This window comes from Podarcis tiliguerta, assembly GCF_965153285.1.
Source record: "Podarcis tiliguerta genome assembly, chromosome: 12".
Classification (NCBI taxonomy): domain Eukaryota; kingdom Metazoa; phylum Chordata; class Lepidosauria; order Squamata; family Lacertidae; genus Podarcis; species Podarcis tiliguerta.
The window spans coordinates 23,391,372-23,412,377 of record NC_139545.1 but is presented as its reverse complement, the minus strand read 5'-3'; the positions used below and the strand labels follow the sequence as shown (position 1 = coordinate 23,412,377).

The window sequence follows — 21,006 nt, the reverse complement described above, 5'->3', positions numbered from 1 at the left end:
GTTTCGAGCCTCCATCCATAGTTCTTCAGGGACTCTGTCCAGCAATTCTAAATCCTTAATCCTGTTCCTCACTTCCACTGTGTATTCATAAGGGATTTGGTTTAGATTGTATCTTACCGGCCCAGTGGTTTTTCCTACTTTCTTCAGTTTAAATTCAAGCTTAAACTTCAGGTTAAATTCAGGTTAAATTCAAGCTTAAACTGAAGGAAGTTTGAAGTAGTACAGAACGAATCTGTAGAAACATTTCCCCACAAAGAACCCAGAGAAGACTGAGTGTAACCGGTGCCCACAGAATGCTAATTTCTAGGAATGGGGGGAAACAAAACTCAAGGAGAGTTAGGAATAATGCACACAGGAACTTGGGCTAAATGCTATGGGATACTTCAAGATATACAGGCAGGGCAAGTTCCCATTTGTTCACTGCTTGTTTCTTTCATCAAACACTTAATAATGTATAGTGAGGAGCTGGTGCATGACTGAAGATGCATGATAAACATCGACGCTGGCATGCATCTCCTTCCTTCATGGTTTACGGTGCTCTGTGAAGCATGCTGTAGTGTAGACAAACAGAAACTTGTCTGTCCCGTAACATTGGAAGTTGTCCCAAGTCAAGCATGAAGAACCAATGTCTGGCATGTGGACTTTCTAAGAGAGATCAGCATGCAGGGAACTAGATTTCCCCACCTCTCTTTTTCATGTTTCTCGTGAATCCATGTGGATTTTACATTCCATTGAAGCTTTTTTTTTTTTTTTAAATTAAAAAATACGTATTATTTCTCCATGGAAAACAAATATGCCCATAGTGAATAGTTTTCAGGGCTGAGCCTCTGACCTAGACTGGGTGGATGTACGACAATTACTCTGTCCTTTTCTTAAGGGTTAATCACAAGGTTGAAAACTCTGCAACATTCAGTCAGGATGGAGCTGAAGGCTGAAATGTCACTTTTGAAACAGGGTTAAGAAGGTCGCACAGCTGCAAATAATAATAGCTCAATGAAAATCAGATTCTGACTGCAACCCACTTCAAGAATAACATTGGAACAGGAAACAAGCCTGCGTGATATTCTTACGAGTTAAGCCGTACAAATTTTTGCAGATATTTTATTTGGTTATTTGTTTTTTATGCAAAGACTGAAAGGAGAACAGGGTCCAGTGATTTCACACCATTCCTTTCCAGCAGTTGTGCAAAGACAACGTTGTGCTAATCTGATATACCCACAAGGGTAAGATACAAAGTGAGCAGTGAAATATTTGAGGAGTGGTCATTTGAGGAGTGGGCTTGTTGTTTAACGTGCTGTACAGTGGTACCTCAGGTTAAGTACTTAATTCGTTCTGGAGGTCTGTACTTAAACTGAAAATGTTCTTAACCTGAAGACCACTTTAGCTAATGGGGCCTCCTGCTGCCACTGCACCGCCAGAGCACAATTTCTGTTCTCATCTTGAAGCAAAGTTATTAACCTGAAATAATATTTCTGGGTTCGCAGAGTCTGTAACCTGAAGCGTATGTAACCTGAAGCGTATGTAACCTGAGGTACCACTGTATTTTGGGATTTTTTTTTTTTTTTTTTTTTTTTGTCTCTGGAGGTGTTTCCAAACCTGTGGAAAATCTGAAGGGCCAAAATCCCCAAACTTCAGGTTACTTAAATATGTCTGTAATTTGCTCCTGGCTGTGTTAGGGACCATTCTTTGCAATGTATATTCACTAACCCCATGACAGATTGACAGTGAGGCTGTGCCCATGTTGGGCTGAGGTGTGGCCCTGCTCTCCTTTCACGTCATTTGTCAAGTAAGCAGCCACTGCATCTCCCTCCAGGAAAATATTTGCTTGGAATCTAAGACAGTGAGAGAGGCTGTTTACCAGCACCTGCCCCACATTGGCCTTGTTTCTGAGTTTGAAATGTGGGAAGAGCTTGAGGTGGTTTATGAGTGGGCTGCCTTGGTGTATAGACAGGAAGGCATTGAAGAGGGGTTGCTAGAGTAGTTAAGGCAGTGCCACAGGGAAGGGTTAGGGTGGCATGCAGGTGGGAAGGGTTTGAGCAGTCATGGCAACATCTCTCCTTCCTGCCCGAAGGCATCTTGCTCAGGGTTCCTTCAAACTTTGCAGTACCACTGAAGATGTACCTGGACATTGTAATCTCTCTCGTTCAATTTTAAACACATGTTTTGAGATGGGGGTAGTGGTGGATTAATTTACACAAGAATATTACAACAATATTTGGGTTTTATTTCCAATATATGTGAAAAAGTTCCTTCCCCTTATTGCATATCATTGGCATCTTGAGAGACAATGGAGTGCGCCTCCGGGGGTGAAGTTAAACTGTTGGAGAATCACAGTGCCTGCTGTGGCGGAAGAGACCAGTAACTCATAAGTGCTGCCTCCTGCGTTGTTTTTGCTGCCTTAGCAGCACTGAAGTGAACTCTCTGGGGTGCAAGCTTGGGCATTGTGTATGGAGGTCCTGGGCTGCCCAGACAACAAGACCCTCCTCTCAGCCTTGCTGATGTGGTTCAAAGGAAAGGAGAGCAAAACGTTTTGCAGCAGCTTGGCTGCAGGAGTTGCATATGTATGATATGTACCGTATTTTTCGCTCCATAAGGCGCACTTGACCATAAGACGCACCTATTTTTTAGAGGGGGAATGCAAGAAAAAATATATTCTTTAAAGGGAGTGCTGAGCAGAGCCTTTATGCATCCCAGGCTCTGCTCAGCCCTCCCTTTCACAAGCTGCGCGGAGCGTGTGTGCGGCGCTTGCAGGCTTTTCCCCACGCTCCACGTGGCTCTTGGGGGCTTTTCTGGGAGGTGGGGGAAGGGACGGAGGGGCTAAGCCAGAAGCTAGAACAGCAAGAGGGAGTGCTGCATAACGATCCCTCTTGCTGTTCTGGCTTCTGGGATAGCCGCGCGAAGCCTCTTCAGGGCAGCGGGATGAAGGCTCCCACTGCCCTGAAGAGGCTTCGCACGGCGAAGCCAGAAGCCAGAACAGCTAGAGGGAGCTCTGCGCAGTGATCCCTCTTGCTGTTCTGGCTTCTGGGATAGCTGCGCAGCCTGCATTCGCTCCATAAGATGCACACACATTTCCCCTTACTTTTTAGGAGGGAAAAAGTGTGTCTTATAGAGCGAAAAATACGGTATGTATATATATGCAGCTTATCACAGTCACACAAGCAGTTTGTGAAGATTATGGAAAAGTCAGAATGCACTCCCTCTCTATAGCTATGTGAATTACCCATTGGAGAATACACATTAGACAATATTGACCTGAACACAGTTCTGTCTTCAGCCAATCTTTATCCACACTCTTTCAGTCTGAATGCCATGTATCTTTCTGCCTCGTGCTGAGTGAGTGATATTTCATCGGTGTGTCAGGCTTCAACAATGCAGTGGGCTTCCTAGCATATGTGGGCTGCCAATACCGTGCTTTACTTGGTCACTACAGGGCAATGAATTTTGAAAGATGATGTTAACATCTACATTAAATCCTAAGCTTCTTTTCACTTGCACAACTATGCTAATACTTTCAGAAACTGGCATATAATGATTCCAAGTACAAGTAGGAGAGGAGGTGAAAAAAGAAGATTGTAAATTATTTCAGTATGCCACGGCTGCAGCTAGGATCCTCGTGGCCCAAAAGTGGAGATCCCAGGAGATCCCAACGGTAATGGAGAGACAGACCAAATTCTTTGCGTATACAGAATTGGCTAAAATGACTTATAAAATTTGAGACCCAAAAGGGACAAAGTTTGAAGAAGAGTGGAGTAAATTTGTTGCATATATAAGAATTAATTGTAGAAGTTTAAAAACTGTAGCAGGGTTAACATAAATTCTGTGATGTGAATAGAGGGTACATAAGAATCTGTAAGAGAAGATGTAAATTAGGAAAACCGAAGCAGGGAAGTCTGGAAGCGAAATTGCGCAGGGTAAATAAGACAACACAAAATGCTGATTGTAAAAGATTAAGTTTTATCTATGTTTGTGAAAAATCAATAAAAAGCATTTAAAAAAAAATACAATTGTTTTGGTTCTGAAATGAAGATGTCAGTTCCCATATATTTTACTATATACCATATGTCCGGAATTTCCTGGATGCAGCCAGCATTCAGTCCTCGCAAACAGTGTCCAGGTGGAAATTGCTGAAATGTCTGGGGAAACCCTGAAATGTCTGGGAAAACCCTGTAGATTTGGATGACTTTAATTAAAAATAGCTCAAAACCTCATTTTTTAGCTCAACAACTTGGGGGGAAAAAGAAAAAGGAAAAAGCTCAGCAACCCTAATTTCACTTACTTAATTTCAGTGGGATATTCTTTCTGCGGACTAAGGGTTTGTGGAGATATTATCATTCTGCACGGTCTCAACCCTATCTGTACTTGATCTTTGAACTCTTCGGTCTGCTGTCTCTTTTGTATAGTCCTGTGCTGAATTTTTTTTAATGAGATCTGACACAAAGAATCCTGAAAGGGTGGGATAATTTCACAAGGGATGAAAATGTTTGCAAAGCGCTCCCTCTGCAAAGTCTTAATTCCACCCTGTTTTCCTGTTATACAAGCTGGTCTTCCACCATGACCTGTTCCCTTGGTCTTCCTGTAGCATCTGTACCAACCAGCTTTACTTCGTCTCATGTTCCTGAGCAGCAGGAACATCTATGTCGAGACGGGTTGAGGAGGGAGAGTTAATTCTACTTACTGCTGCACTAGCTGCAAAAGTTCTGTTTTGTACAAAGTGCTGTCCTGGGTGATTCTCCAAGGCCAGCCTTTTATTTCTTAGTACCCCAAAGTGTTGACCTGTGAGCAGCACTTCAGATGCAGCTGCTGCTATCATACCCTCCAAGTGTCCTGATTTCCTAGGGACATTCCTGGAATTACGAAAGCCATCATGGCTTCTGATTCTCTCTCCCACCCCTATTCCTTTAATTTCTTGATTACATCTTATTCTTTGCACCAAAACGTCTAAAACTATTATAAACAATAAAGGTGACAGTGGACAACCTCGTCTAGTTCCTTTGGTTATTTTGCAATTCTCAGCCAGTACATTATTTACTATTAATTTTGCTGATTGTTCAGTATATATTGCCTTAACTTCTTTTATAAAAATGTCTCCGAAATTTCATTGAGAATTGCTTCTTGTGTTAAATTTGCTAAAGCTCCAGAAAATTGCGACCGAGCCTGTTTCACCTGTTACAGAAAATTTAGTCCCGCATTCATAGATAATCCTGTAGTTTTATTCAGATTAAGATATGTTCGGTTGTCAGCTTCCACTGAGGAAAAAGTAAGACTAAGGAAATCCCACTTTATAATGGAAGAAAGAAAAGGAGAGCTGTGACCTACCTTATTTCTCTCTCTAGTTTCTATGTAATACTTGAACAGAATACTGCCCTGCTGCGTACAGTTCTTTTGATCCAAGACAATTGTTTGTGGGTTGCCATAAAATTTTCTCACCAGCTTTTCCCTCTTATTTAGATAGCACCAGCAGAGCAATAAAGGCCTGTGTTGAAATAGCAACAGACTCTTCGCTTGAAGTTTGCCTCTTGACCCAGAGTTGAAGAATGTGAGCAGGACAGTGTGGTACCTTCTTCTAATAAATGTAAAGTGTAAGTTTCTCAAAGCCTTTCACTAATATGAAGCATTTTTAAGATTTATTAACACAAAATGGAAAAGGGTATTTTTTGGAAATACTAATTTCTGATAAGTAAGAGATTTCTAGGGCCTCTTGATGCATATCCATATTAGAGTTGTCCAATGTAATATAAGCAAGCAAGCATGGCATTAGTCTATTTCAGAAAGAAACCACTATACAGTGGTACCTTGATTCTCAAACACCTTGGTTCTCAAACACCTTGGTTCTCAAATGCTGAAAACCCAAAAGTAAGTGTTCCAGTTTTCAAACAGTTTTTGGAAACTGAACGTCCGATACGGCTGTCGGCTATTGTTTCCAGGGCACCTGCACCAATCAGAAGCTGCACCTTCATTTTCAAACATTTCGTAAGTCAAACAGACTTCCGGAATGGATTAAGTTTGGAGCTTTTGTTTTTGCTATTTATTTTGCATTTTTGTTTTTGAGATTTTTTTTGGTCAATTTGTTTTTGTGACTGTGTGGAACCCAGTTCAGCTACTGATTGATTGGTTGTGTGACTGTGGAAATGGATAAAAGCCCCCCATCTAAACAATGAGTATCATCAGTGCAGGTAAGAAAAAATAATAATTGGACTGTCTATTTATTTTATAGTACAGTACATTGATTATTGCTTTCATTGTATGGATCAAAGGTCTTGTTCAATAGTAAAATTCATGTTAAATTGCTGTTTTAGGGTTTTTTTTAAAAAAGTCTGGAACAGATTAATCTGTTTTGCATTACTTTCTATGGGAAAGCACACCTTGGTTTTGGAATGCTTTGGTTTTGGAATGGACTTCCGGAATGGATAAAGTTTGAGAACCAAGGTACCACTGTAGTTTGCTCAAGGGCCGGCTTGTCCTGCTAACCTGGAAAGAACTCACTGCAGCAAAAGAAGCCAAGTGAGATTTTTAGGCTGACCTACCACCTGCTCCTGCTTTATTTCAGCATTCTCTTTAGGCTTCTTGTGACTCAGTTTGTTTCAGTTGACATATGTGTTTATCAGTGTAAGGAAACAATATTATAGCCACCCTAGTAAACACAGCTTGCAATTTGCAAGCATTAGGGTGTACTACACTGTGTTGCAGAGCATTGGACTAGATGAATTGTGAGGCGTCCTTTCCAAATCTGCAATTCTATGATTCCATGAGTCTACTGGAAATCTCCTCCTCAAATCATTGATTGGTAAAAGCGAATGAAACATGAGCATGTGTCCCATTTTTTCCCACACTTTCACGGTGTGTGAGAGATTTGCTATATCAACCAAGAATGCCAGTCCCCCAAAATGGGACAATAATGTGACAGAATCTCCAGATTTTTAAACTAACAAATATCCCTGTAAAATTGAATCAGAATGACTCCAGAGATATACAGTAGACGAAATGGATGTAATTTGTTGCTAACGAGTTCATTGGAAGTTCTAAACTTAATAAGCATGAGTTGCTGTTTTATGGATGAAGGTAGCAAAGCAATGGAAAACAACTTTGGACTACATTTGCCACAAGGAATGTTCCAGAACTGAAGCGAGTTTTTCCACGGAGTGACATGGTCAATGCTGTTTCTCCAACAAGGATCCATATATTTGCAATTTGGGGTATTGGTTTCCCATTATATAACCAATTGAGGCTTATGTAAACGCCCCCCCCCCAAAGAACTTAATTTTTCAAGCAGCCGTCTCGGGCCCACCTGGGTTCTACATACAAGTACTAGGTCATCAGCATACATTAATACTGAGAGTTTTTGGTCGAGAATTGTGACAGGGGCAAACTGTAGGCCCTCCAGTTCTTTAACCATGTCATTAATTTAAAAAGTAAACAGGAAAGGTGCCCAAATGCTCCTGCTCAACATTCCAAAATATATAGTATATTCTTAATATTGCCATTGGGGGGGGGACGAATAATTTCAAATTATTCCTTTAGCTCTTCCCCCTTCTTCCTGTTCTGAAGTCACATTATAAGAAAGAGAGATGGATGCAGTGGCTCGGTTGTCAGGTTGTGTAAAGTCTGTTTTCTCCCCTCATCCACAATGTGGGGGCAGAATGATGGAACATTATTTTCAATAAATTCATGCAAAGGACAACAGATGGATTATATATGCTTCGTTTGTTCTTGCAAAAAAGGTTCTTGTATACCTTCAGAGGTTATTTCCTTAAACTCATTATTTGGACAGCACAGGTTCGATCTGTTATAGAGGAAGTGCCTGTGGATCCAATCCTATATTGGAATGGATCAAATCTAAAAGAGTGCTTTCCCCAATATCAACCATCTTCAGCCCTATGATCTGCAAAGGAGGCTCAGTTGGTGGTTGGTGGTGACCCACAGCCAGGCCTTCTTGGTGGTGGTCCCCAACTTTTGCAGTGTCCTCCCTCGTGAAGTGCTTCCATTTCCTTTTAGGAGAAATTTAAAAAGATTCCTGTTTACTCATACATTTGATTATTAGTTAGAGAATACCTAACTGATTTTAGGAGTTTTAAATTTTCTTTTTAGAAGGTTGTTTTTAAACTGTTTTATAGCAGCTGTTTCTTTAGAACTGTTTTTAGAGGTTTTCATTGTATTGCTTGATGATCGCCATCCTGGGCTCATTTGGAGGAAGGTGCAGAATATAAGTTTAATAAATACATCAATAAATAATATTTAATCTTATCTTCTTAATACTTAATCAGTGCCCAAGATAATCACTTCAGAGTCTTAGAAAAGGCTCTTAAGCATTATGTTTGAAGTGATAATCACTAGAAGAGGCAAAGGTAAAAAGGTATACAGTATTTAATTTGTGATATTTCTGAATAGCATCGGTAGTATTCTCTAATAATAACACTGAGAATAATTTTTCTCCAGATAGAAACTTCCTCTGACAGGATAATTCTAATTTCGTTTTAAGTGCACAAATAGGCTCTGGAAGGGCACTTATGAGCAGACACTAGGAAGTTTGATTTTAGAAGTTAAGGGTGGGTGGTAAACTTTCTGTGTGTTGTTGATGTTTTTTTACGGGGGCCCAGGTAACTATACTTTCTATGTTTTCTGAAGTTTAGGGGTTCCCTTTCCCTCCTTTCCTTTTAACATGTAGATTCATGAGGAATCAAAGATGAATTTGGAACAGGAGAGGCCTTTTGTCTGCAGTGCCCCAGGCTGCTCACAGGTGAGTCCAATGGCTAGGAATACAAACCAAGTCTATAGTTGTGGCATAACATCTTCTGGTATCTGGTCTTTTATACATTTATTACAGATTTTTAAAGGCTGTTTGATATTGCTTGGATATTTCATTTTAGATGGTGTTGTTATTGTATAAACCAGTGGTTCCCAATTGGTGGCCTGCGGGCCTCTGGGGGTCCGCCTAACCCACCCAGGGAGTCCGTGGCACATACCCATCAACTGTCCAGGTATCTCATTTTGGGGGACCATGCTCATGGAGTTGTACAGCCCAGAAGACACGCATCCTGGTTTTGTGCTGGGACATGTTGGAGGGCATGATGACACCATTCACCTAACAAAAACTACCACAGAGATTCCAACATTTTCAAAAGCCATTGCTTGGCTTTTGAAAAACAGGAGGTCCGCGGTACTTAGCTAATTGGGAACCACTGATAGGAACTATATTTAGGATGCTGTAGCACCATTCAACTATCCTGTGGCACTGTGGGTTAAACCACAGAGCCTAGGGCTTGCCGATCAGAAGGTCGGCGGTTCTAATCCCCACAATGGGGTGAGCTCCCATTGCTCGGTCCCTGCTCCTGCCAACCTAGCAGTTCGAAAGCACATCAAAGTGCAAGTAGATAAATAGGTACTGCTCCGGCAGGAAGGTAAAGGGTGTTTCCGTGCACTGCTGTGGTTTGCCAGAAGCTGCTTAGTCATGCTGGCCACATGACCCAGAAGCTGTACGCCAGCTATCTCGGCCAATAAAGTGAGATGAGCGCTGCAACCCCAGAGTTGTCCGCGACTGGGCCTAATGGTCAGGGGTCCCTTTACCTTTTACCACCACCCCAAAGATCCTGTGGGAGGAAGGGCAAGATAGAAATAATAAATAAAAAAAGGCACGTAACACAATTATGTAGCTAAGCTATACAGCTGTCACTAGTCCAGTGAATATATGCTTTACATTTTGCGTATGTTTTTATTCTCTGTAAACTGCTTTGAGACCCGGATGAGATGCTTTGAGACCCGTGTTGTCGTAATGCCTGAACCAGTTACCTTAAGAACAAAAATAATGTCCTTTGCCAGACATATATTCAGAAACGAAATCTTTCCTTCCTTTTGTGTTTGCTTGGCAGCGTTTTCCAACAGAGGATCACCTGATGATTCACAGGCACAAACATGAAATGACTTTGAAGTTTCCTTCACTGAAAACAGATAACATGTTATCAGGTAAGAAGATAGGAGTAGGAAAGGCAATCGGTTGTCAATTCTGATGCGGATAAGGATAAACATTAGTTTCGTGCCAAGGCTCCCCACCCCACCTCATTGCCCCATCTACCAGGAATAAGCAGACAAGACACATTAGAATTTGGGTCAAATAAGGCTACAACTTTACTGATTACGGGTGTCAGAGGTTTGGCATAGGCATTGGGTATAACCATTGACTTCTGGAACCACCTGGGTCAACCTGAGAGCAGGGCCATCCTATGACCTACGTCAAATAGGAATGCCCCTGAGAGATCGCTGTCTTGAGGAGTGATTTGGTCCTAGCTCCCAGCTGGGCATCAGGATGGAAGCAATTCCTCTTGGATCCCTTTAACGGGATACTGCTTCCCTCGGAGGTGCTGCCAGAGGCTACGACCTCCCTTCCAACCAAAGCTTACCTGAACTGCCAAGTTGTAATGATTGCTATGAGGTAGGCAAAACTGCCAGACAACAAGCCAATTGGTCAGATGGAAAAAATTTCCTGCTTGGCCTTGAAGATGGCAGCCAACGAGGTCCATAGCAAGGTCAAGCACAAACAAGAAAACCAATATACAAAGGGAGGGAGAGTGGGAGATCTGGTGAATAACTGGGTGCCAAGGCCAGGGTGTGCTATTTTTTATTCCCCAGTAACGGACCCAAGGGAAGCTTTCTGCTCCGTTAGGCCCGCCCCTTGGGAAAGGCCCACCTTCCAGCCTGCCTGCTATTGGTCAATTGCACAAGCAGGCTTGAAGTTGAGGCTCCAGCAGGCGAGGCAGATTAGCCCCAATGTTCAGGACTCAGTTCTGGATCACAATGAGGGGCGCCGGCCCACAATGCTGTAACACCTTCGATGGTAAATGGGCTTATGTTCATTTCGTTGTTCAGTTATGTTCTCAAGATGCAAGAGACAGACCACAGCCAATTCACATTTTCCCAACTGAGTGTATGATAAATTAAATAGGCACAGTCGTGTTTGAGGAGTACTGTGGTGAGTCAAAAGTGTTGCTTCTGCCCTGTGATGCTTAGTTGTGTGTTGTTTCTTCCAGTGTTTTGTTCTTTGACAGCACAAACTGGTACAGTGAGGAAGAAGCCTGAACCATTTTCCTTGTTTTTGTTTTGTTTTTTTGCACAAAGGTGCCTTTGCCATACATGCTTCTTCCTCCAAGAGACATAAATACGGGAAATTGTGCTGTTTTCTCCACTTTCTAATTTTCCAACTTTGCAGATATGTTATCAAACAAACAAAAAGTCAGAAACAAACTATGTGCAATTGAGCAATATATATATAGCTTGCACCATGTAGGGGAAAAGCTGAAGAAGGGAAGGGACATGACAGAGGTTTACAAAAGTATGTGTGCTGTGGAGAAAGCAGATAGGGAGATGTTTTTCTTCCTCTTTCATAATACTAGAACCTGGAGTTATCTCATGGAGCCAAAGGATGGGAGAGTCAGAACAATGAAAGAAAGTGCTTCTTCTGCAACATAGAGTGTGGTTAAGTTATTCAAAATCAGGTGATGGCCAATAACTTGGAGAACGTTAAAAGGCAGTTAGGCAAAATTTGTGGAGGATAAGGCTTTTTATGGTTGATAGTCATTGTGGCTAAATAAAACCTTCAAGATTAGAGAAAGCAACATGCCTCTGGGTACCAATTGCTGCAAAAGGTCAGTAAGAGTGGACTGGTCTACCCATAGAAATCTGGTTGATCACTGTGGAAAACGGGATACCAAACTTTGTTCTCATCCAAAAGGGGTCTTCTTATGTTACAGCTGTCTCTAATTGCCTTTCCCCATTTTTTGTATGAGAAGCAGAGGTTCTTTTCATTTTAAAAAACATATATTTTTATTGGCTTTTATAATTTTACGAAGCTAAAAATGAAAACAATATATAAGACGTAATAACAAAAACTTCCCATATTCCCCATCCTCCCACCTTCCTAGCTCTCAGTGGTACAGTTAGATTACAGTGGAACCTCGGGTTGCGAACATGATCTGTGAGGGAGGCACGTTCACAACCCACAGCACCGCATCTGTGCATGCACGAGATGCGATTCGGTGCTTCTGCGCATGCGCAAAGCGCCAAAACCCAGAAATATCCCGTTCCAGTACTTACGGGTTCGGCATGGTCCGTAACCCGAAAACACGCAAGCCGCAGCATTCGCAACCCAAGGTATGACTGTACAAGTCAGTTAAGAATTTTTAAGCTAAAGTTTATAGACTGGCTGATTCTGGAGAGCTTAGCTGGTTAGATCATGGTGCTGATAACGCCAAGGTTGCAGATTCAGTCCCCATACAGGACAGCTGCAAGTTCCTGCATTGCATGAAATTGGACTAGATGATCCTCGCGGTCCCTTCCAACTCTACAATTCTATGATTCTATGACAGTTTCATTGTGCAACTTGGAGTAATCAGAAGGAGTTCAGGGGGAGTTTTGCGTATCCATTGTAGTGGAGATAAAGAAGAACTAGGTGGACAAGATGAGCCTTTGACTCTTTGGTAGGGCTCTTCTTACAAGGGATGCTACTTGTATACAGCAGGCACTCCCTCAATATATAACCCCCCTCCCAAAGCACTGTGGCTGAGGTCCAGCTCCAAGGGCCCCGCTGTGAGAAGCCAAGTTACAGGGAACCAGGCATAGGGGCTTCTCGGTAGTGGCACCCGCCCTGTGGAACACCCTCCCACCAGATGTCAAAGAGAAAAATAACTACCAAACTCTTAGAAGACATCTGAAGGCAGCCCTGCTTAGAGAAGCTTTTAATGTTTAATAGGTTATTGTATTTTAGTGTTTTGTTGGAAGCCGCCCAGAGTGGCTGGGAAAACCCAGCCAGATGGGCGGGGTATAAATAATAAATTATTATTATTATTATTATTATTATTATTATCATTATTATTATAGCAGGATACAATAGTGGGTAATTGGCCCTGCTCTCCTCCGCTGTACAGTTCTTAAAGGTGTGATGGAATACCCAAATAGGGCTAAAGGAAACAAGGTGTTGAGGCTCATGGCTGCCCCAGCTTTTCCAACTTCCCAATGTCAACGTTTGTTTGTAAAGAGCTCTGGTTCTTTCTTCCTTGGGTCTAACCTTGAACTAGAAGTGTGGAATCAGACCACTGAGAATGTTGAAAGCTGCTTCTAGGTAGACATTTTAGTGCACACTTCACACCAGACATTTAAAGCACATTTATTCCACTTTAACAGCCATGGCTTCCCCCAAAGAATTCTGGGAATTGTATGTCACCCCCTCACAAAAGTACAATTCACAGCACCCTTAACAAACTACAGTTCCTGCGATTATTTGAGGAAAACAATGTTGTTGAGATGCATGGTGTGGATGGAACCCCTTCAGAGTCAACTTGCCATCCCTAGCACCTTCTGCACAGGAATTCCTTTAAGTCCTGTGGAGAGAGGAGTTTTCTGAGGTGAAAAGAGAATCTCTGGGGGAACTGGCAGGGGTGGAGACTGTCCTCAAGAGCACATCTGTGAACATTTTGCATAGTTACATAGACACTTGTAAAAAAAACAACAACACAGAAAACCCTAACTAGCAGAGGGGAAAGCTTGGAACCAGAAGCAATAAAAGTCGTTGAAGCACTCTGTATAACTGTTTATACTGCAGACAGTATGTAATCTCTGAGCCATGTCAGTGGCTTTTAAAAATCATTAACACTCACAGAATAATTCAGCAGAGTTTTGGAAGACGTCTGCAGTGGGATAACAGTTTTCGCAGACTCTCACCCTGCCCTTCCTGAGTTGGATTGAGGCTCATCTGCTGAATTATAAAGGGATCTTTTGTATGTTTTCCCTCTTGTCTTCCTTTCTGCGGGTTCTGTGTTTTCTCACTTCCCCTGGTGGCTGTCTTTTTCCTGGGTGCCGCATTTGTACAAAGTTATTCAAGGGAGGATGAGGTGAAGTACATGTTAGAGGATTGGCTTCAGGGAGATGATTCAGATTGCTCATCCCATTTTGGGAATCACCTCCTCTAAATGTAAAATAAAGGCTGCAAGTGTATTGCCAAAATGCCACGGGTGAATACACATCAGAAGACGGAAATGTAATTGCGATAGGTATAATGTCTTAATGCATTTATCCCATAGGGCACCTGTTTTATGCAATGCTAAATGAGGTACTTTCCATTTATTTAAACAACACAAAGGCTAGGTTTGTAAGTGTGAGCTGGTAGAGAGTCACCCATTGGATACAGAGGAAATCATTCTGGGTTTTTTTGGAAAAAATAATATTTATTTCATTTTTCACAAATACAAAAAATTAAAAAAGACACAATACAATGGAATAGAAAAAAAAATAAAAAGCAGGAAAAAAGGACAAGAATAAAAAAATACATAGAAACCCCGCCACCCCACCAACAAGAAAAAAGCAAAAAACAAAGACATTTAAAAAAGAAAACACTTCCATTTTTCAAAATTCCATCCTTCTGTAACTTATTTCCTCGACCTCCTCCCACCTCCCTTTTTGTATTCCAATTATTAATTAGATCAGCAAATTCTTTCCATCTTTCACTGTTTACTCACTTATTTATCTTTATCCTTTTAGACCTTATCCTCCCATCAACCATCTAAAAAATTATCTATACTCCAATCTAATAGAGAAAAGAAAAAACCCTTAAGTCTTATACCCTTAAATCCTAATGTCACAAATCCTTATCATATTTCCACTAAAGTCCAATAAATTCATTCCACCATCTCCCAACATTCCTTAATTATGCACTTTTATACTAAATGCTGTTTTAGAAAATTCCCACTTTCCCCCCGCCATCTCTTCCCCCTGGTTTCGGATTTTATCAGTGTTTGCGGAGGAGATCATTCTGGCCACTAACAGTGTCTCTCACACTGTAGTACTATGGCAACAGTCCCCATACCAGTCACATTTCTCTCCACAATTTTAAAGCTTTCACAAAATTGAGTGCAATTTAAAATTTCAATAATTCCAGGATACATTTTTTAATAATTTCAAGTTTGGCTTCTGATATTTGACTCTGAGGGACAGAAAAATATCTTCTCCCTCTCATGATGCTAGAACCCAGGCCATTGATTGAAGATGAACGGTGGAAGATTCGGACAAACAAAAGGACGCGCACTTCTTCGCAAAGCACATGGCTAAACTACGGATTTTGTGACCAGATGAGGGCCACCAACTTGGATGTCTTTAAAGCAGCGGTTCTCAACCTGTGGGTCCCCAAATGTTGTTGGACTACAACTCCCATCATCCCTAGCTAGCAAGGCCAGAGCTCAGGGATGATGGGAGTTGTAGTCCAACAACACCTGGGGACCCACAGGTTGAGAACCGCTGCTTTAAAGGGAGATTTGACAGATCCATAGAGCATAAGGCTATCAACAGCTGCTAGTCATGATGGCATGTTTTAACTCTATGCTACTGAGAATTGCAAGTGGAAATAATGCTGTTGCCTTCATGCCCTATTTGTGGGCTGCTGGTTGGCCACTGTGAGAACAGGGTGCTGGAGTAGACAGACATTTGGTCTGACCCAGCAGTCATAGAATGATAGAATTGTAGAGTTGGAAAGGACCCCATGGGTCATCTAGTCCAACCCCCTGGAATGCAGGAATCTCAGCTAAAGCATCCATGACAGATGGCCATCAACTTCTATTTAAAAACCTCCCAGGACGGAGAGTCTACAACCTCCCAAGGGAGACCGTTCCACTGTCTTCTTATGTGCTATAATTATTATTATTATTATTATTATTATTATTATTATTATTATTTATACCCCGCCCATCTGGCTGAGATTCCCCAGCCACTCTGGGCGGCTCCCAATCGAGTGTTAAAAACAATACAGCAATACAGTTCTTACGATATATATATATATATATATATATATATTAAAAAATCACACATCTCGATGATTTTTTTAAAAAGCAATAATGGCACCATACTCAGTAAATTTTATGCTTTGTTTTTATCTAAAATCCTCACATTAAATATAATTGGAATTGTTGGACAAAAGTCAAACTAGGAGAATTTTTGCAAAAACACATTTGAACTATGACAGTTTGCTTGAGGATATTTTTTCCCCTCCAAGTTCAGCTCTAATCTTGTTTGTTAGTTATGCATCGAGCCATTGCTGAGTGATCAGTAAGCTTAGCCTACAGCATTGGATAAGACCCAAACTAGCACAAATCAGGACTGGGGCACAAATGGTGCGAGCAGCTCAAAGGAAGAGTGGCAATATCTCTTCACCCTTTCTTGCAGCACCATGGCCTTTTCCTATAGGTCAACCTTTTTAAATGATGGCAGTCACAGCCCCAATCAGAGGACTTACCCAGTCCCCGACCCCCACTACCTAAATAGGCTTAGAATTTAGGCTGTATTCTTAGACACCTACTGGGACTGATCCCATTGGCCTCTGGAACTTTCTTCCAAATAAACATGTTTAGTTTTACACTGTGTGTGTCTGTGTGTGTGTGTGTGTGTGTGTGTATACATACAGTGGTACCTCGGGTTAAATACTTAATTCATTCTGGAGGTCCGTTCTTAACCTGAAACTGTTCTTAACCTGAAGCACCACTTTAGCTAATGGGGCCTCCCGCTGCCGGAGCACGATTTCCTTTCTCAACCTGAAGCAAAGTTCTTAACCCGAGGTAATATTTCTGGGTTAGCGGAGTCTGTAACCTGAAGCGTATGTAACCTGAAGCGTATGTAACCCGAGGTACCACTGTGTGTGTGTGTGTGTGTGTGTGTGTGTGTGTGTGTAAAGTGTGTTCTGAGTGAGGAATAAGCCAATTACACTGAACCAGATCATCCCTGTGGGATTGTACAGTACAGTATTTAGGAAACAAATATACATTTGCTTGATCTAGTTTAACATCAGGTTAGTCAGCCTGCAATTTAGGATGCATCTATTTTTTTTTTCTACACTCATCTCATTAGTTTTTGCTCTGACAGAGATGCTGTCAGGGGGGAAAAAAACCTGTTTCATCACCCACCTAGCCCCTCAGGAAATCTAAATTCCTTAAAGTTAGATGGTTTATTCTAAGATTTTCTAATGAAAAAGAGAAATGATATATGAGTGGGAGAGACTTTCCCCTTTAGACATGCTTTCCCATCAGGCATTCATCTTTTCCACCCCCTTACCTTCCTTGTTTTTTTGGCAAAGTTATTTCATGTCATCTGCATTTGAAAAGAATCGTAGCCATAGTTGCCCCATAGCAAACCCAGGTGCAGTATGCTTAAACTTCATTAAATTCCCCCACCCACCCCTTACTTTTTTCATACATTAGCCATGTTCTTAACAGGGAGCAGTTTATTCCACACACACCCTGCTCCCAGTAATATGCATTAAGATCAGATACTGGGAGAAGTGAACAGCAAGAAACCAGTGAAAAGCAGTTTCAAACAAAAAAGGGGGATTTTTCTTTACAAAATCATGGCAAACAGGTATGTACTCTTCTATGAAAATACAACAACCCTAATAATAATAATAATAATAATAATAATAGTTATAATATAATAATAATAATAATAATAATAATAATAATAATAATAATAATAATGCTCCGCTCATCTGGCTGGGATAGAGCAGCATTCCCTCAGACTTCTAGAAGATTCAAGCTACAATTCACATTAACCTTGACCATTGGACTTGAGTGAAGTTGATGGGAGTTGTAGTCCAAAACATATGGGTGCCCCCAGTGCCAGAATCCTGCTTCCTACGGCCATGCCTTTGCCATAGCCTGGAACTCCCACATGAGCCAAGCCCCTCAAAAAGGGCTTAAGGGCTCTTCCACTCCGTGTGAATAATAGCTCTGACAGAAGCTTTCCTTTAGGCACTTCAATGGTTCATAACCATTTCCCTGGGTCTTGGCTTCTGCAGCAGAACTGCATTATAAAGGGAAGTGCCATGCCAAACCTACTCCTACTGTTGACTCTGCAGGGGAGATTGTCCCAGAGTCCTTTGCCTTTGTTTCAGCTTGGAAGAGTGAGTGCCTAATAGACTCCGAGCATAGGTGGGCTGTAGATCAGAAGTTGTGCTAGGGACCAGAAGGTAAAAAACATTGATTAAGTCAGGGCCTCCCATCGTCTGTCTAGCCTGGAAGCATTAACCACAAGGATTGGGGCTATCAAATTGTAAATGGCCTTGGCACTACCAGTTGTAACCAGTGACATGAAAACTCATCACCGGTTACCCAAATTCCATGTGATGATGGCTCATAGAATGCCTTCTACTAACAGGCTGGTGGTTTTGTTCTTGTTTTGGTAGCATCACCATGACAATTATATCCTTAGTACTTTGGGTTCCTGGGACGCGGGTGGTGCTGTGGGTTAAACCACAGAGCCTAGGACTTCCCGATCAGAAGGTCGGCAGTTTGAATCCCCGCAATGACGGGCTGAGGTCCCGTTGCTCGGTCCCTGCTCCTGCCAACCTAGCAGCTCAAAAGCACGTCAAAGTGCAAGCAGATAAATAGGTAGCGCTCTGGCGGGAAGGTAAACGGCGTTTCCATGCACTGCTCTGGTTCGCCAGAAGCGGCTTAGTCATGCTGGCCACATGACTTGGAAGCTGTACGCCGGCTCCCTTGGCCAATAAAGCGAGATAAGCGCCGCAACCCCAGAGTCGGTCACGACTGGACCTAATGGTCAGGGGTCCCTTTACCTTTACTTTGGGTTCCTGGGACTATTTAGCTTAGGAATAGGAAACCTGGTGAGCACCAACATGACCAGTGGTCACGGATAATGGGAGTTGTAGTCCATCAGCATATGGAGGGCAAAAGGTTCCCTATCTCTGAACAAGGTTACCCTGCTAGGAAACAAGATGACAAGACAATGTCAGCCTTCATGCTCAGTGATCAATCTGGTGCACAGTTGAGGAGTCTTCAGATGCTTAGCTTGATGAGTAGAAACTTTCTCTTTCAGCTGGGACCGTGTTATCCACCCACAGCAGTATAAAACATTCCAGAAATGTTAAATGCAAATACATATTACGCACCCCTTCAACTGGCACTGTCAGGGCCTTAATCCCTTAAGATCATGATTGTAAACAACAGGTAAAAATAAAGTTCATTCAAGTTGGCTATGGGTTTTAGTGTGTTTTTGGTTAACTGTGCAGTAAGGCAATTCTGCTACATGCAATCTAATCCTTCTATGCTCATGTTTTCTGGGGTATTAAGGCAACCCCCCACAACCCACCAGCTGCCCGGGACACAGATTGTCTAATACACTTGAGTAATGATGTGACAAGTCGGTGGAAATAAAAACTTTGTCAAAATAAAAAAGGAAAAGAAAGTGAGAGAGATCTGAACCCCTCTGTGGTGTGATAGGCAGCCTTTGTTTCAGCACTCGTATTGCTCCTAGTTCTCTGATTTTGTTATCATTGCATGGAAGTAAAACATGGCTAATATATAACTTCACTGAAGCGCTCCAGCTGAACAAGCCAAATTCCTGTTATTAAATGTACAGCAGACTAAACAGTTTTGTTAAATATCAGGCATCAAATTACACCCTTTGGATCTCTGCTTGTCACATATCCACACTGTAGATTAATCACATTTGTTATGGTTTAGTTTGAAAGACTTTGATTTTTTTAAAAAGAAGAAGAAGAAGAAAATCTATAGCTATTCTCTGAAGCTGTTTGTTATTGCTAAGCAATACCATTTTTTAAAAATGGTCTGACAAATAATATTTAAAAACCCACATTTTGTTTAACAAGTCTGATGTATGATTGAAATAATACAGTTTCTTTCCGCTTTCTAAGGATCCGTTAAGCTTAGAGTTCCTTCATAGAAGCAAACATCTTTAAGTTAGAGTCCGTCTTGAAAAATGTTGCATGCTGTGGTTCACTTTTTAATATATGCATATAATATTGTGCTATTCTTTACAAACAGTTAGGAAAATCTCTTGTTTTCTATAAAAGGCTCTGGGACCACTCAAACAATCTACAGCCGTAGGTATTTCCTGAAAGCCTTTGGTGGTGTTAAACATTGTACAGCACTCTTTCGTTCAGGACAAAATTGCTCATATAACTCAGAACCCCCCCCCACACACACACACTATTGTTGCAATCAGCTCCTTTTGTTCTTTAATGTTCGTCAAAAATACTAGAGCAGCTGAATGAATAGCAGGCAGAGGGTGTGATATTTTATTGGTTGCAGTGGTCCCAGATAAATTAGCCTAACTGATCAAGTTGCATTGGCTTCACATACATTAAGAGCAAACTGGGCATAAGAAAAGGAGATATGTAGGTATTGCAGGAGGTTCATTGACACTTATGGACTCTCACTGGCAAGCTGTCATTCTCTATATAAATTTTATTATTATTTTTTTTAAAAAAATTGTGGTTTTAACATTTGTTCATCCTCCTCTATTTCACCAGTTCCTTAGTTTAATAGACTAACACACCAACGTGGGGATACAGGGCATAGCCCGTAACTGGCTGTGCTCTTTTATCTCTGGTCAGGGACAGAGGGTGGCGCTAGGGAGGGAGATGTCGTCGCGCCACTCCTTGGTGTATGGAGTGCCGCAGGGCGCAATCCTCTCCCCGACACTTTTTAACATCTTTCTGCGCCCCGTTGCCCAGATTGTCCGGAGCTTTGGGCTGGGCTGTCACCAATATGCTGATGACACTCAGCTCTTTATGCTGATGGATGGCCATGTATAAGACGCCCCCTATTTTGGGGGACTCAGATTTAAGAAAATCCACCCTCAGCACTATCTATGTATAAGACACCCCCTAATTTTGGGCATTATTTTTAAGGGGGGAAACCTAGCCTTATACACAGGAAAATACGGTAGTTATGGTAGGAAAGATGCAAACACTTCTCCATAATGCTATGCACACACAGAACAAAAAGTCACCCATGTGACATAAACCTAACCTAGCTGCTCCTGCTCTTATTCCCCATGCTATATTTGCTAAGTACAGCCCCACAGCACTGCTTTGGAGAGCCAGGATGCGGTCGTTTGAGAGAATGTCGAATCCTTTCTTCTAATGCTCCTTTCTCCGGTGTAAAACACCCTATGTGCTATTGTGTGTGTGTGTGTGAGAGAGAGAGAGATGAGTAAACATATAAG

The 21,006-nt window shown here is 41.8% G+C and overlaps 1 protein-coding gene across 7 annotated transcripts in view; it reads left to right on the top strand.

The window, feature by feature from the left end:
- CREB5 (cAMP responsive element binding protein 5) overlaps positions 1-21,006 on the top strand; it is a 262,459-nt gene that overhangs the window by 55,247 nt on the left and 186,206 nt on the right. For 3 of the 7 annotated variants that reach the window (XM_083405042.1, XM_083405041.1, XM_083405046.1), the window contains exons 2-4: positions 5,449-5,579; positions 8,663-8,734; positions 9,864-9,957. In XM_083405042.1, coding sequence (XP_083261168.1) covers positions 8,681-8,734; positions 9,864-9,957 — 148 coding nt within the window. In that variant the 5' untranslated portion in view covers positions 5,449-5,579; positions 8,663-8,680. Of the gene's footprint in view, positions 1-5,448; positions 5,580-8,662; positions 8,735-9,863; positions 9,958-21,006 lie in introns of those variants that run through there. The other 4 variants (XM_083405045.1, XM_083405043.1, XM_083405044.1 and 1 more) reach the window with 4 other exon arrangements.